This window comes from Battus philenor, unplaced genomic scaffold (genome assembly GCF_028537555.1).
Source record: "Battus philenor isolate CCGP_79_NKW_IND1 unplaced genomic scaffold, ilBatPhil1.0.hap1 SCAF_16, whole genome shotgun sequence".
In the NCBI taxonomy this organism is placed as follows: Eukaryota; Metazoa; Arthropoda; class Insecta; order Lepidoptera; family Papilionidae; genus Battus; species Battus philenor.
The window spans coordinates 4,505,896-4,522,233 of record NW_027181678.1 but is presented as its reverse complement, the minus strand read 5'-3'; the positions used below and the strand labels follow the sequence as shown (position 1 = coordinate 4,522,233).

General features: G+C 30.5%; 1 protein-coding gene across 3 annotated transcripts; it reads right to left on the bottom strand.

Annotated features, from left to right (window-relative positions):
• Nucleotides 1-5,048: 5,048 nt before the first annotated feature.
• LOC137919242 (putative leucine-rich repeat-containing protein DDB_G0290503) lies at nt 5,049-15,567 on the bottom strand. Of its 3 annotated transcripts, none has more exons than XM_068762257.1 (8): nt 15,543-15,567; nt 13,098-13,335; nt 11,914-12,031; nt 9,100-11,597; nt 7,949-8,118; nt 6,611-6,882; nt 5,917-6,121; nt 5,049-5,185 (listed from the first exon to the last, which is right to left on the bottom strand). In XM_068762257.1, the coding sequence occupies exons 2-8, from the start codon at nt 13,324-13,326 to the stop codon at nt 5,117-5,119; spliced, it is 3,561 nt and encodes a 1,186-aa protein (XP_068618358.1). In that variant the 5' UTR covers nt 13,327-13,335; nt 15,543-15,567; the 3' UTR covers nt 5,049-5,116. The 3 variants fall into 3 exon arrangements, with proteins under 3 accessions (XP_068618358.1, XP_068618357.1, XP_068618359.1); XM_068762256.1 differs by lacking the exon at nt 15,543-15,567 and adding an exon at nt 14,198-14,309; XM_068762258.1 differs by lacking the exon at nt 15,543-15,567 and adding an exon at nt 14,198-14,309 and having other exon boundaries at nt 7,949-8,085.
• Nucleotides 15,568-16,338: the final 771 nt, after the last annotated feature.

The window sequence follows — 16,338 nt, the reverse complement described above, 5'->3', positions numbered from 1 at the left end:
TATGTACGCTATTATAAAGTCCGAGTGATATTCTTGTGTGAGTTCGGATCTTTTTTCGAAATTTCTTTATATTAATGAACTGAGTTTGTGTCGTCAGTATTGATTTAGTTTTTAATGTACTTTTTTAAATGTTTATAATATAATGCTTTAATCATTTCACGTAAATTCGAAGTATTGTTATATATTTTTTAATTATATGGCATATGTACATCATATGAGACACTGTATTCTCCAGGCAGTGTAGTGGGCGGTAACAAATGTAAAGAAATCTTAATGTGTTTACATGCGGACAATTTTTTTAAAAAAGCGTGCAAACTGAAAATATGTATTATTTTTTTTAACCGTATTTATTTTAGATAAATGCTGTCGTAATATCTGATGACGTTTTCAAATGTATGAGAAACATTTAGATAGAAGTCAATTTAAAGCACCTTGTTAGAGCAAACAAGAACAATTGGTATTGGAGTAAACTAGATGTATGTAAACAAATCTTCACTCTTTATGAAACAAGCATACGACAATGAAACAAATTGTTCTTTTGAACAGGCTTTACATTCGAAATGTCACATATATATTGTTCATATAAATATATACATATTGCTGGCCTTAATTTTCTTCATATGATTGACTATCCAATAGGATAATTTGTACAGTTTTGATCCTGTTTGGCCATATATTTAAAATAGCATCTATACTTGTAACCATTGAAAGGAAATAATGAAATATAAACAAATGTGTTGTGAGTTTGTGAAGTTTGACATGGAGGTAGCAACAATAATTTTTACGTGAATTTCTTCAGTGAAATGCAGTATTTAATCTAGTAATAATATTCTAGAAATAATTAATTTTGTCTATATTCATTTATACAATTTAAGCCATTCTCATGATAATAATTATGCTATAATTACCATGTTAGCTGGTGCCCCAGTGCTAAATATTCTTTTAATATTAAATTCCGCATATGTAAGTTTAACCCATTTGCATTATGTAAAACTATGGAAACGTTGCCTTTTTTATCAGTGATTTTATTAATAACAAAAACATATTTCAGCATTATGTTTTATTAAATTATTGTAGAATCTCAGAGTCAGATGCATACAGCCACTTGATAATTTTCTATTTAGTTACGAGTAATTTTTATGTTTAGGTTTATGAATAAATTTAATTGCCAACAAAGAGAAGTGAAAAAATAAACCATTGCATCCAAGCAACGTAACAGTTATCTACAACAGAGTGGGTTATTGTTATTTAAATATTTGGTTTTAATATAGCCGCGAATATATATTCTCTAGTGATAGTGGTCGGGTAAAATTGAGCGTATATATACGCTTATGATGCAAATGGGTTAAATTGAAATAACGCTCCTACCACGTAGTCAATGTAGCTAGCTAAACTAATGTATTTTTATTTAGCTTCAAAACTAAATACCATTGTTATAGCTATTTCATTAATGTACTATTTTATATATTATGTTCTCACGAACGTAATGATTCCGCATTTTGATTTTGAAATTACGTTAGGCTATGCTAATTTTATCTATATTTATATATCTTATGACTATTGCCAATTTAGGTTGAGATTTAATATACTAATAATGGACTGAATTATAAAAAAATGTGGTAATAAATTATGAGTTATTAATATTTTAGGAACGACAATGAAACGTTATTGGTATTAAAAAAATGCTTTCGTTTACTATTATTGTGTTAAAATTGGAGTTTCACTGTCTCAGGGAAATAAAATGGCCGCTGTTACATTTTTTTAATGTTATGCTATTTTATCCTGCGCTGGTATTATAACAATCATTTTCTACATTTTTCTACTCATTTTGATACAATAAATTGTACTATAAAAATTAATCTATAAATTTTACACACTTATATACTTTTATAATTTTTATATTCAATTAAAAAAACTCTTATTTTCCTAGCAGCCTTACTATTTAACTGAGACATCGAAATTTATATTTCGGTCTCACTGAAAATATAATTGTTAATTGAAAATTGTATAATTAATTTTATTATTTCGTAATGTAAAATTATTTACGTTTTTATATTATTTGAAGTAGCGTGGAGAAATTAAGACTTGTTTGCAAATGTTGATTTCTGCAATGTATTTTTATGTACTAATAAGTAAAACTTTTCTTTAAACCGGCACAGTCCCTTGTTGAACCTGTAAACCTTGTTGAGGGTAGACCTCGGGTAGATCAACCACGGGTAGATCGCGTGTTGTGAGATAACCTTCCTGACCTCAATATCGTGTCTTAGTAGTGCCAAAGTCGTTTACAAGCACTTCGTAGCGATGTTTATAGACATACGTATTGGCTGGAAATGGATAAAAATAATGAAATGTAATATATAAATTGTATTATATAAATAAACGGATACATTATGTGAATTCAAGACACGATAATTCTGGTTTTGACCTTTTATACCTACTTTATACTCATTCAATACGATAGAAAACTTTCAATAATGTTTAGTTAGGACCCATATGCATATGCGCAGAATTATTGTGCCTTATTGAAACACAATAACGGACGATATACTATAGCCTGTGTGTTATTAATAATATAGAGATCGAATATTCGCATGACAAAATAAAAATAGAAGAGAAAATGCGGCTTCAACCACCTATTAAATCGTCACATTCGCTTAGAATTCTAAATTTTTCTGTGTCATAATTAGCCACAACTTTAACGCTATAGTGCATTGGCGTTAATGTTAGCTTATCTTCTCTTGACCTATAGCTGTCTAAAGTATTTTTTTGTGAATTGAGATAGATAATCACTGAAGCGCTTGCTCCAACTGGTCAATTTGGACATTTTAAATTTCATCATTATCATTTTAGGATACATGTTTTTCCTCATACCAGTTGCTTTCAATTGGTCTTATTGAAAGCTTCCAACGATCTTAACAAGATCGTCTGTCCAGCTTATGGGCGTATGTCCTGTGCTGCCTTTCCCGGCCTCTACTCTTGAAGTTTGAGGCACCAGTTGCTATCTGTTCTGTGAGCTACCGTGGCCTGGCTACTTTTGTTCATCTACGGATCTTTTCATTCCTGATATTATCTATTAGAGAAATTTGAATGTTCTTCGCTTGCCAGTCTTAATTTACTATAATCTAATTGGACAATATACATTCAAATATTCGATTTCTGTTCATAACGCGATAGTTTTAGGGTGCTCCAAATGAAATAAGTTTGCAATATTTTAAAAAAGTTTACTATATATTATCCCTCGACGATTCTGTCACTTGAAAATAGTGCAATATTTGGTCACAATTTATCGCATCTCACTATTTTGCAATATTAAGGTTTATTAACGCTAGCGTCGTGTACAGCAATTGTATTTAGAAATATTTGAATTGATGAATTATATTACGGATCAGTCAATTTGTTTATATAAGTTTTGTTATTTACTTGCACTCTTTATTGTATAATGCCACAGAACCCGCTTTATGGCGCCTCAGGTATGCGCGGAGAGACGGACTCTGTTCCATCAGTCCGCTGTCAACGTTCTGTTTTACTCGGTACCCCACCTCGCCGCGCTTACCTAAGGCGATGTACATTGGTTTCTGTAGCACTTTTTTATATCTAATTAATATTTCATTAAATGTTACAGGGTTGGGACGAATATACGCAATTTTTAATAATTTTATATCAAATTTAATATTTATAGTCTAAATTACATCTTTTTGCCAATGATTACATCATATGTTCACATAAATTTTACATATTAGAACTCAAGTTCAATTCTAGTCAAAGCTGACTTACGTTTCTTGCATTTAATATTTTCTTAAAATTATTCGTAACAACCCAAATGATTGTAAGCAATATCATTAAAATATTGTAAGGAACGCATTGTTATGTTTATAAGTAGAGAATTTAAGTAGCTTAATTCCATTAGTTACAGGATGCCTTGAATGTTTTTTGATCACATTGATAAAAACATATTTTTATATATCACGAACACTAGTATTTATTATCTGTTTACTATTGTAGTTTCATTTAACTATTACTAATGTTTACAATTTATAAGAATATAGGGTTTTTTTGTTACACTTCTTTGGATGTAGGCCAAAGGGGTATAACTCACTTATTTTTTTATCTATATTATAATCAATAACAATATGCCCCAAGTAAAGACTAAGCTTTGCCTTTATATTTACTCTCCTAGACTATGAACGCGACCCGATGTGTAATGGAGTGTGTTGAATATTGAACAATAGTTTTACAGATTGTTCAGAGCAAAATCGAATTATTTAGTGTGCGGAAATGATTGTTAGACGGGGTAAGGAGCGATGGACATGACGCACACGAGATATTTCAGAACAGATGGTTTGGTGTTTATCTCTCTCCCTCGGTCTTGCTTGAATATTCATGATTTGTATACATTTTGACTGTACAATTTGTAAAGCGAATTGTCAAACCAAGTGTGTAACTCTCGTTGCGATATTAGTATGAGTATGGTGCTCCATTGTATTGTAACATAGGTGTACATTTGTATCCAACTATTTTCAAAATAAACAGGTCCTAGAATCGAGTAAAATTGTTGTTTTTTTTTTGGTATATTTATTAATTTAAGAGTTTGTGTGCTATCCTATATTCGCCGCATGGATCATGACATGGAAACAATAATTGAAAACTTTATACTAATGTAAACTGACAGGCCATTAGATATTGACGAATTGTGAGATATTTAGAAAAATCTGATGTAATTTTGGCCGTTGGCCGTACACAGCTGGACATGGGATTATTTATTTTCTACCTTCTCCCCTGGTTGCTAGAAAAGCTGGCCAAGGCAAAAATATTAATCGGCGACGAAAGAACTGCGCCTGCCATTCCTTTCACATAAGTTGTGACTATGTGTAAAGCATCTAAAATTTTTATACAATTGTTGAACCTTTTCGTACCAGGACAGGTTAGAAGTGCTTAAAAAAATAATATTAGATTTATCTTGCCTTAAATTAAATTATTATTTTGAGCAAGACAAATACAATAAGTAAGGCTACAGTAAACAAAGGTTGTTTAATATAAATACAAAATCAATTAAAAAAATATCTTTTTAATATTTCTTTACATTTTATAACTTTAAAACAAAATAACAATTCCATATTCAACTTATTATATCTGAGAAGACGCCATGCTTGGGTAACGAAATTTTATTCACAATGTCAGGTACAACCTGGAAGTAAAACAATTATTTTTAAGGCAACAGCACAACATATTCAGTGGTAGTCTGATTGTTTAGGTGCTTATTTATTAAAATATATTTTGAATTTAATTAAAAATTCATATACCTTTTTTCAATAACTAAATAAATCATGATTATTTCAGCAGTTAGGTGTGCACTGTTGGACAGCCTCTGTAGCGTTCTATTATGTATGAACATAATGTTCTGCACCAAGCATTTATAATTTATCATCATCATCATTTTAGTCATAGGACATACATAGATGGGCTCAGGGCTCCTACAAAGGTTCCCAATAAGACCTATTGAAAGCTTTTTGCATTTAGTATTTTCCGTTAATAAACATTTCTATAAATCTATAGATTTCCATTATCTCTAGTGGATGGGGCTTGCAAAGTCTGGATACATCCAATAAGCTTAAAAAGGGTCTGTCAATCTTGTTGGTGGATGGATGTTCTAAGCTGTATTCACCAACCTGTGTTCACCACTACAGAATCCATTCTACTTGCCAATTTATTGTACTATGTTGGTTATTTTTATTTGTCTAAGGACCTCAATAAACAATCTCTTAGAAAAATCTAGAGAATAGCTTTTTCTGGCTCATTGAGCGACTGTAAGCTTGGTAATGACTCAAATTGATGGACAAAGTGAGTAAATCACATTTCAGTGGTCTCTGTTGCGATAGTTGTCTTAAAAATATATAAACTGTGTTATAAAATATTAACCTTCACTCGGATATCCCTTGGCATGAAGTCATGGAAGAATTGGTAAAAGTCAAAGTGAGTTTTAACGATATTAAGCCTTGCCATCTCCTGTTTCAAGACTTTGACAGCATCTATTGGAGCTGTGTTATGGCGACGCAAGTCCTTTGTGAAGTTATAGATGGTCTCCACTAATTTTTCAGCTCTTACTCGCGCTTTGTAGTCGTACCTGGAACATATCAAAATATTGCATATGGGGCTCGTCATAATATCTCCGAAATGGGAGAAAGCAGCTTAAGCTGTTATGGTCCATCAGATTAATGTGACAAGGGGTGACGGAGGACCAACAAAATTAAAACTATAAAATCACCGCTATCATACTTAAATAAACGTAATGTTTATAGGTAGCCTAGAACAATATTTTGGTTTTGGTTGGTTATTTTTTTAGTTTAGCTACTTATTAATCTATATTCATCGAATATATTATTTCGTTTTTCGTCATAGAATGTATGATAATTTGAGGAGACGGGGGCTTAACTTGTTTGAAGTAATATTTTCAGGGGGCTACCTGTCTAACATGGTCTGACAAGAGGAAGGGGATGGCTAGAATTAAATAATTGCACAAACTCTTACCAAATTGTGAAGAAAATTTAAACAAGTATTAATATTAAATAGATTATACTTTCTTAAATTTAAACGTAAATTTTTTGTTACTTACTTGGGCTCTAGTTTAGTTTCAAGGTATTTATAAAGGCGCTTTGTAACCCACGACGCGTTGCTTGGTTGGAATCTCCGGGGCGGCTTGTATTTAAAGTCATCTAACATATCTGGTGGCAAATTTTCAAGTTGCTTTGTTTGTTTTGTTCTCGGTTTTGCTTGTGTAAACATTTTGTGTTTAGGATTTAGAGATGTTTTAGGCCTGGTGGGCATTTTGAATAGATTCAAGGAATCTGTTACAGGCGCTCTTAGAGAATTCTTAATCGCTTCTTCCTAAAATGAAAAGTCTTATGTTAATAAATTGTGTCCTATGTACCAAATAAAGTTCGAAATGTTTATTAATTACGGTTGCTATACCAGTAATTATACCCTACAAAATTCTTACTACGATTCTTTTTAATACTAAAAAGCAACCAAAAACATGGAATTCTCAAGATGATAGAGACCTTATATCGATCTGCATATTTGCCTGATGTTGAAGTGTTGGATTATTATAAAAAGCACTTTTGGATCAAGTAAATCTTAAGAATGCGAATGATTGGCATTAGACAGGCAATATAGCCTACAGAATGGATGGTCACTGGGGCTATAAGGTTCTGTAATGGAGACCAGTAAGGCAGATAGGCAATCTTGGAACTAGTTATTCTGAGGTGGTATCACTAGGTCATAATGGAAATTTATGGTGGAGATTTTTATGTAGCAGAATTAATGTAAGGTTATTGCTATATTAAACATATTTCTATGGAGAGTTTGTGACTTTAAAGGTAAGTTAGTAAGAGAGAGACCTTAATCAACTACATCCCCGCCTTTACAAAAGCGATAGCTTAGTAAGATATAAATGTAAACAAGCTTGTAACAATTTTTTTATTTATTTAACATTATAAGGCTATCAGAATAGACCTTACATAATAAAAAAGCATAACAAATAAAAGTTAAGTATAAGTTAGCGAAGGTAGTTGGAAGTAGCTGGATGCGGGCAACGTAAGACCTGTAATTGATGCAATCTTTGGGGGTTGGCCTATGACTCAAGTAGATGTTTATTGGCTGAGATAATTAAGTTATATAGTAGGTAATAAAGAAAGCAAGAGAATATGTGAAAGCCTCCGTTTTAAGTGGAACTAGAAGACATATTCGGATAAGAGACATTGGGCATACCAAATTCGGTCATTGAGTAGTCAATATTAAGATAAATCACTTGTATTTTACAAGTATATCGATAGTCTTTGAGTTAATATAACAAAGACTGAAATACTATCATTACTCACTTAAGTATTTGAAAAAAAAAAATTATTAATCTATACAAAAATTAAATATTTAAAAATCTTTTCAATTAACTTACAGTCTTATGTCTTTTTTCCATGTTCGCTGTTTTCATTTTTAACAAAAACATCTCCAGCGTCGTCTGCCGTTTGGCTCGTTTGACTTCCTGAGCTAATTCACGTGTACTATCAACGTCTAGTGTATCAGATGATTGTTCTGCAAAACCAACATCCGTTGAGTATCTCGGACCTAGGAAAAATTTCATTTTACAAACAAATAGTGAAGATGAATTTTTATATTTATTATACATGGTAATTATGGATAGAAGTAAAATTTAAAAGGGGATGAATAATGCTCATTTGACACTAAAAAGTTTTAAAACTTTAACACCTGTTTACAATTTCTAATAAGATACAAAAATGGAAAAAAATTCTAACCATATGTTACCGGATAAGCCCGAAAAGACCTTTTTGTTACACTTAGATATTTATGAGATTCTGTAATGTAAATAATGTTTAGATATAATACTATAAATAAATAAATAAATCGAATTTTAAAAATGCTGTAAATGGTGCACTATGCATCATTGACAGCAAATAAGACAAATATTAGCACCTTTAAAGCCTTTACATCTACAATCCAACAACTTGTATATTTACTGTTCATTCCCTTTTTAAAAACTTCCTAAGAAAGCGATATTTGAGAAGGTTATACTAGGTGGATGTAACAGTTTGATAATGTCAAAGCTAATTTAAATAAATACTGGGCTACCACCTAGTTACACCACTAATTGATGATAGTATTTCTATTTACAAGTGACCAGATGAAGGCATATTTTCATATACAACAGTTATGTCCACCAATTTGATTGGTTTCTGGATGTGGTTAGGATGACTAACAATGCATTTTGACAAGAAAGTGCTGTGTTTAAGCAACAATAACAGATGTAGAGTAAAACATGACTGTTTACAAAAGAGGTTGTCACTCCCATTAATTTAATCCCCTGTTCGACTGATAGCTTTCTAGTGTCTTTGTTATTGTAGAGTTTTTTTCTGCTTTTCCACAATTGTGCAAAGTAGAATAGAAAATAGTTAATAGTTAATAATTAATAAGAGTTTTTTCAACAGTTCTGCTATTGAATAACTAAATTACAACCATTACTTTTTTTAAAAGACCAAAAGAAAAATACTATAACAACTAGAAACTGATCCGTGGTTAGGAGTAACTTACCATTATTTATAACATGGTCAGGTTCATCAAATTCATGGCTATTTTGCACAAAGGAATAATTTTCTATGTTCTCATCTGTATCGCCTGGACCATCATCATTATCTTCAAAGCTCTCTTCATCATTGTCTTCGCAATTATTTTCTTCATTTTCCAAAATACTTTCTTCCTCATTATCTATAGCATTGGATTCACTCATCTCTTGAGGTTCTCCAAGTTCCGAATTACTGTTTTCCTCATTATCCTCTTCACGATCATCATCACTGTTTTCCAGACACTCTTCATCATTGTCGTTGCAATTACTTTCACCGTTTTCTACAAAACTTTCTTCCTCATTCTCTGTACCATTCAGTTCACTTGTTTGTTGGTGTTCTCCAAGATCCAAATTACGGTTTCTTTCACATTTTTTATAATCATCGACATTATCTTCGAGAAGCTCTTCATTATTAACCTTAGTAGAATTTAGCTCATTCATTTCTTCAAGGTCCAAATTACTGTCTCTCTCATTATCGTCTTCTTTTTCATCATCTTGATTGTCTACAATCTTCTCAGTTTCTTCACTAATTTTTGGATCAATTTCTGTGGCATTCTTTTCATTCTCTTCAAGAGTCTCCTTCGGTTCGTCATTTTTATCATTAGTATCCTCTACAACTACTTTGGTATTTTTGTCTTCAGGTTCACCATCACTATATATTTCCTCATCTATTGAACTGTTACCTTTTCCTAAACCATAACTTTTTTCAACTCCTTTAATACTTTGTCTCTCCTTGCAAACTTCTTTGTCATTACCAATTTCAGGATTTTCGCTAGAAAGGTCTTTAACATTTATTTCATTTCCTCCTTGATTTTCTTTGCTTACTATGTTACTTTGATAAACATTGCTCTTATTGAAATTAGTTTTAATATTTTTGTTCACAATTTCACTTTTGTGCCCTACTTGGTTTTCTATAGGATTGTCTAAATTGGGACTAATTTCCAGTACAACTCTGTTGTTTTGGTTAGCATTATCTATTTCATCAGCTCGTACTTGTTCTGATCTTAAATTTTCTAAGTTTGTTTTATCTTTAATGACAGACAAGTTGTTTTGTTGAACATTTATTGCTGCATTAAACTCTTGTACAACTTCAATTACTTTCAAGGAGGAATTGATATTTTTATCTTTGTTTGATGTTTCACTCAAATTTATCTCATTATTTATTTCACTTTGATATTGTGGTATAGTTTTGTTGTGTATTATTGTTTCTTCTTCTGTGTTGTTTTTTACTTTATCTGTACTTGTGTTCACTGAATGCTTGTTAAAGGAAGTATGTGTAGATTGTTTTTGTGAATTTGATTCTATTGCTGTCTTATTCTTATTGGCAATATTTGTTTTATTACTACTAGTGTTGTCTTCATCTGTTTGGTCAAGAATATCATTCCCTGCGACTGCCGTATTTTCATGCATATTATCTTCATCATTATCATACTGTAATGTGAAGTCATTCTCATCTTCATTATCATTTTCAATCACTTCTGTCGAAGCATTCTTTGAATCTATATCAGATTGACGTTCAGGTGTTTTTGTTACTTCCGATTCTTCTTTTTGTGATATTTGAATGTCCTCTGTTTTATTTAAATAACTTTGTTCACTACTACTTTTTCTAACACTACTTGATATATTTTCAGATCTGCTTTTTTCTGTCAAATTCATTTTTGACTGATTTTGTGCAGTCTGTGATTTTTTTGATTTGTTTAAATCTTCAAGAGTAGAACATTGTGATACAATAAATTCTTCACCATTTTTAAATTTAGACATTAAAGCATTCTTGGTGGTTAAAGATTTATCTAATTGATCTGTTTTATTTACACAATCGTTCTTATCATTTTCTATACTTAGTCTAATTCTTTTTACAGGAGTGTCTGTACTACCAAACTGGTTCTCCATCATGGTAGATGACGGGAGGTGGCTCCAGTCATCTATTTCTAAGTTGGATATTTCAGACATCATTGAAGTATTTGGAGCCCCTTTTAATGTAGATCTTCTATGTTGCTGCTGCTCTTGTTGTAGTGTTTTTTTGGAAAATCCTGTGGTTTTTGGTTCAATATCAGGAATTTCATCTTCACTATCTGATACAATGAATTCGGCAAACATGTTTTTACGTTTAATATTTACTCGGTTTCCAAAAAAATTGCGAACTCTGCCTAGATTTTCAAAGTCTTTTGTTTTATCTACTAAAGTTCTGCTCATAGATATATCAAGAAGATTCGGTGGGATTACAGCTTTTCTTTTTTCTTTTGTATTAAATAGTTCTTTTTTACCAACTGTTATAGTTTTGTCATAGTTAGATTTGCTTTTACGATGAGAAATGTTATCTCTATTGTCAACCAGTTTAGTAAATATTTTCTGTGTTTTACAATTGTCCTTTTCGGCAAAGAACTTCCTTTGTGGAATGACAATGCTTTGTATTGACTCACAATCACTGCTTTCTGGTAGATCAATTGTGTTATTTCTGTTCTCCTGACTAAAACAGTTTTATGATGTATATTAATTGGTGAAGCATATACTAATGTAGCATTAATTTGAATGTGCATTAATAAACTGATACCAAATAGAATAATAGTTGACTAAAAATTGTTAATAACTTTTATTAATTAAATAAAATTAATATGAACATGTTTTTTAACTTCTGATTTAAAATCATAAATATGTATTTTATATTTAAAATCATTTGTATACATTCAAACACATAATTTCTGTGCTAAAAAAAATAGCTTAAATCACTTAACTGCTGTATTTTTTTTACTATGGGAAAATTGTTATTTTAGTTTGAAAATTACCTCAGAATTTCAGCATCAATGTATTCTTCCACATTTTCTATTTGTTCATGTTCTGTACCTTCCACTACCTCCATCGCACTCCTTGAGTTCTCATCAAGCTTTTTCCACCAACTTTGATCTGAATATTTTAATTATTTATTGGTATATTTTTAATGTCACACATTATAAAATGTCAGTTCACACAGTCTTATTGAGACATCAAGATGGCTATGTTATTATAACAATTATAACATATAATGTTTCATGTTCTGTCAATGTTACTTTAACTCTAGGATAGTCTAAATGAATATATGGTAAGACAATAAAATTTTATTTTAAATTATTTTCTAAACATAAAGTGATCTCTGTGAAACTTTACTGTAATGTGGAGGGCAAAAAACATTTGACAATACAAAGTCTATAGGGACTGATAGTAAACAATACTAATAAGTGACACAACATTTACCAAATCATTGATTTTCGGATAGCGTAAATCATACATTAATTGGCAGGAAATGAGTTATGTATTGATCTTTAAAGCACCTGGTATAGAATTATTGTACAACTTCTAGTTGAATTGTAGGTTTATTACTGAATGCACTTTTGTACCAAATATTTCAGTAAGGTAAGGAAAAGAGTGTTCGGCAAAAGTTAACATTATTACAAGGAAGTCCATCTCTCTACAACTCAATCAATATGGTATGTTGTATACATTTATTGATAACAGGATGCAAATAGTAGGGTGAGATTATAAACAACACTTGCTCTTTAGGAAACTACAAAAAAGCCCTTTTTCTTAATTTAAATGTTGGTAATTAATTGAAGAACAATTTCTTACCAAACAAATAAATTAATCTAATGGGGCATCCAACATTACAATCCCTGAATAATGACTAACAATGAACTCAGTGCTTTAAGTTATGTTAGAACCACAGGTTTTAAATGTGAATGTGTAAATAAAGAATATTACCCCATCCACTATGAGTGTTGTCTATAAATAGACTCCACATGTTAACCTATGCATATGAATGTGACCTGTACACAACATATAAAGTTAAGGAAATTACAATCAGCCCCACAATGTATTTATTTTTATACATAATGTTCATTGATCACCTTTCACCTATATCACTCTTATGGGACACACTGCTGTAGCCAAAGAGTTAAAAAATGAAAGAAGATTAGAGAAGGAAAAGTAAACTCACGTCCCGGCTCATCAATATCTGTATTATTAGTTAATACTGACATCCTGTTCTTTAGGGGTGATAGCATAGTGGATCTTATTTGGTGCTGTTCTATCATGTAAGAAAGCTTGGCTGAGGTGATAGAGTGAGCAGGGGATCCCACACTCTGAGATCTTCTAAACTTGTGCCGTCTAGGTGTGCTTCTAGCACCTAGCGAACGGGCTGGAGATGGTATCCTTGAATTAGACATGGTTTTTATCTGAAAAAATCATATGTATTGAATAAGCATTATTATTGACATTTAATGTCATAAATTCCTTACAGGCAGTTCCACATGACAATGTCATGGTATTGGAGTTTTGTCAGCAATATGGAGATGAAAATTTATTTCTTATTTTAGAAAAAGCAACATAAAAAGTAGTTTGTTTTAACTTGAGTAATAGTTTTTGTCATGTAAGTCACCAACATTATTTATAAAACATAATTTGTGTTTATGTTCATGTGTTTTTTATAACAAAGCATTTTAATACATTAACAACTGACTGTATAGTGACTTCTATGCAACAATTATTTATAAAATATAACTCATTTTAAATGGGTTATGTTGTGGTTTAATTTTCTTTGCAACATCATATTATTTCATAATAGAGAACTTTACTAGATTTGTAGAAATCAGAGGAGCGAATAATGAAGACGAAAAATTGTCTATATCTTGTTTTACACATACTTTATGTAAAGCTTGAGGAAAAAAGGAATATTACAGCCTAACAGTCTATGCCGTTTGCAATAAAGCTATTTTGATATTTAAAAACAAAAAAATATAACACACACACACACAGTACACACAATCATAATTAAAATATTCATTTCATATTCAATAATAGAAGCATAATAGAATAAATACAAAAAGGTCTATTACTCTTTACGTTTACTAGTCGTGGCCGTGGACAAAATAAGTTTTAAGTATTTTCTAATGAAAGATTAACTGGTTTCGTTTTATTAGTATTTAATAATAACACTTAGATAACGTAGAATTTGAAAGTTTTACATAGTAATCAATTTTATAAGTCTGTTTACATCTATTTCTTAGCGGCTTTTAAAATTTGTCTTTCAATGTTTACCTGGACGTTTCCGAAGAAGATTAATGTTGATTTATTAGATAAAATATAACTTTAGCAGTGACAATTAAAGTTTTTGAATAAAATCCATTTCATAATATAACATTAAACTATAAAAAATTATGCAAAAGTTTGTTTGTGACAAACCGTTTGTTCAGTTTAAATGATATTACGTTCCGTTTTATAAGAGCGATGCTAATTCTTTTTTCTGTCAAAAACATTTTTATTTTTAAAAGTAAAAATTTTTTTTTCTTCTAGAATATTTCTAAAATCATAAAGTTTTTATGAGTAATTCATATGATTGTGTCTCATGTAAATATTAATGACTATAAGAACTATAATCAAATGAATATTTTTCTGTACAATTTTACCTTACTAATATATCTTAATAATATTTAAAATTTGTGGAGAAACATGCCACAGGTATTAAATCTTAACAATTCATTTCACCGTAACAATATTTGAAAATAAAATCTTTATTATTAGAAAACAGTATATTTTTTAAAAATCGGACCGTTGTTGAATGATATATTACTCAGCCATTCTTTTCAATGTAACACGATATTTCAAAGAGAAATCTAATGAGTAATGATCTCGTGGAAGCGTTTTGTTGGTTTGAGTTTCAATTAAGCATAATTCATTAAAACAATAGTATTTTGCGGTATAATATAATAATATTTGTTTTTAAATTACATAATTTATAAAATAAGTTATGAACGCAGCATAAACACTTCTTAAAATATATTATCCTTTTTCTTCTTCTTTTCAGACGATAGATGCCTACTGCAATGTATAATTCTTCTTTCAAATTACGATATTACTAGAGGCAACAACCATATTGCCACCGGTATTTTTTATTTTTAGTTAACGTGATTTAGTTAATTGTTGATTAATTTTAATTATGTTTATTAATTTAAATTAATGTAAGCACCAAATACCAACGATTAGTTTATGCAGGCAAAATTAAAAATAAGCGGAATTTTTTGTGAAAAAAAAATAAAACAAATTATATGAGGGTTAGGTAACGTAATTATGAGAAATAAATAAAATTCAGGTAACATTATTTCGAGGTAAAGATTGTTATCGCAAGGCGTATTTTCTCATATGATTCAGATTAATAGAACGAACATTATACGTACAAATAAATTGGATACGAGAATAATACTGCGGAAGTTTGTAGGTTAAAGGCCATCTTGATTTAATATATTGTTAAAATGTTTGAGTGGTTATATTCATGCCAATGTTTTTGTGGTTTACAATAGGTAAAAGGTATAAGACATCGCAATAATATTTGTCTACAAATCTACTAATCGCCTACAAGTCTACAAATGTCAATATTTTAACTTACAATACATTATCATATTAGACCATATGATATCTGTTTCTGTGTCTAAGTATTATTCTTGTTGCGGACTTAGCGTTGATGGTTTTTCTCAATTTTAGTAACTCACAGTCCACAGTGGACCTTTCCTGTTTCACTGCAAAAATAACAGTACTACTCGTTGATGGATACGTGGTTTTATAGTTGTTGCTGGTTTGCAGTAAGATTTTTTCTCTAAATATTATAGTAAAGAATTCACATTTTATTTTTAGTAACCAGCATGTCCAAAGTCCGCTCCACGTTGTGTTTAATCAGATATGGTTAACACATTCTTACACGATCTGACATTCTTTTCCGTTAATCCTTGTGAAAATCCAACACTTTGCTATAACATAATAGAGATTTAATTTGACCTCCAACAGTTGTATGATGAATACAAAACTGTTCTGCGAATTTTCAGATGATGTCTAGATGTTTTTTTTTATTTATTACTAAAAATACCCGCCTATTTAAAATACGACAGATTATTTACTCCAATTCAATAGTTAAAAGCACGACCAAAACGCTATGCTGAATATTATATTCAACACGTACGAACAACATTGTAATTCTACGGTGCACGCCGTCATGTTTTCACGTGAAAATAAAGTTATTTGTCTTTGCTTATTGCGTTATATTTTAGAGTCAAAAGTCTGCTATGTTAAAGGTTTCACATAGTATTATTGTTGTGTTATAAAGTTTGTATTAAAATAGATGAAACATGTAATCTCATGTGCTGTTACGTTTTCGATTGATGTCATCTGATCCACATTGAAGAGGCCAC

What these genes read in the sequence shown, in the direction of transcription:
- LOC137919242 (XM_068762257.1), bottom strand. Translation starts at nt 13,326, where the DNA reads ATGTCTAATTCAAGGATACCATCTCCAGCCCGTTCGCTAGGTGCTAGA. An exon ending in AGATATTGATGAGCCGGGAC is followed by an intron (nt 12,032 to 13,097) that starts GTGAGTTTACTT and finishes TAAAATATTCAG; the next exon opens with ATCAAAGTTGGTGGAAAAAG. An exon ending in TGGAAAAAAGACATAAGACT is followed by an intron (nt 6,883 to 7,948) that starts GTAAGTTAATTG and finishes TTTTCATTTTAG; the next exon opens with GAAGAAGCGATTAAGAATTC.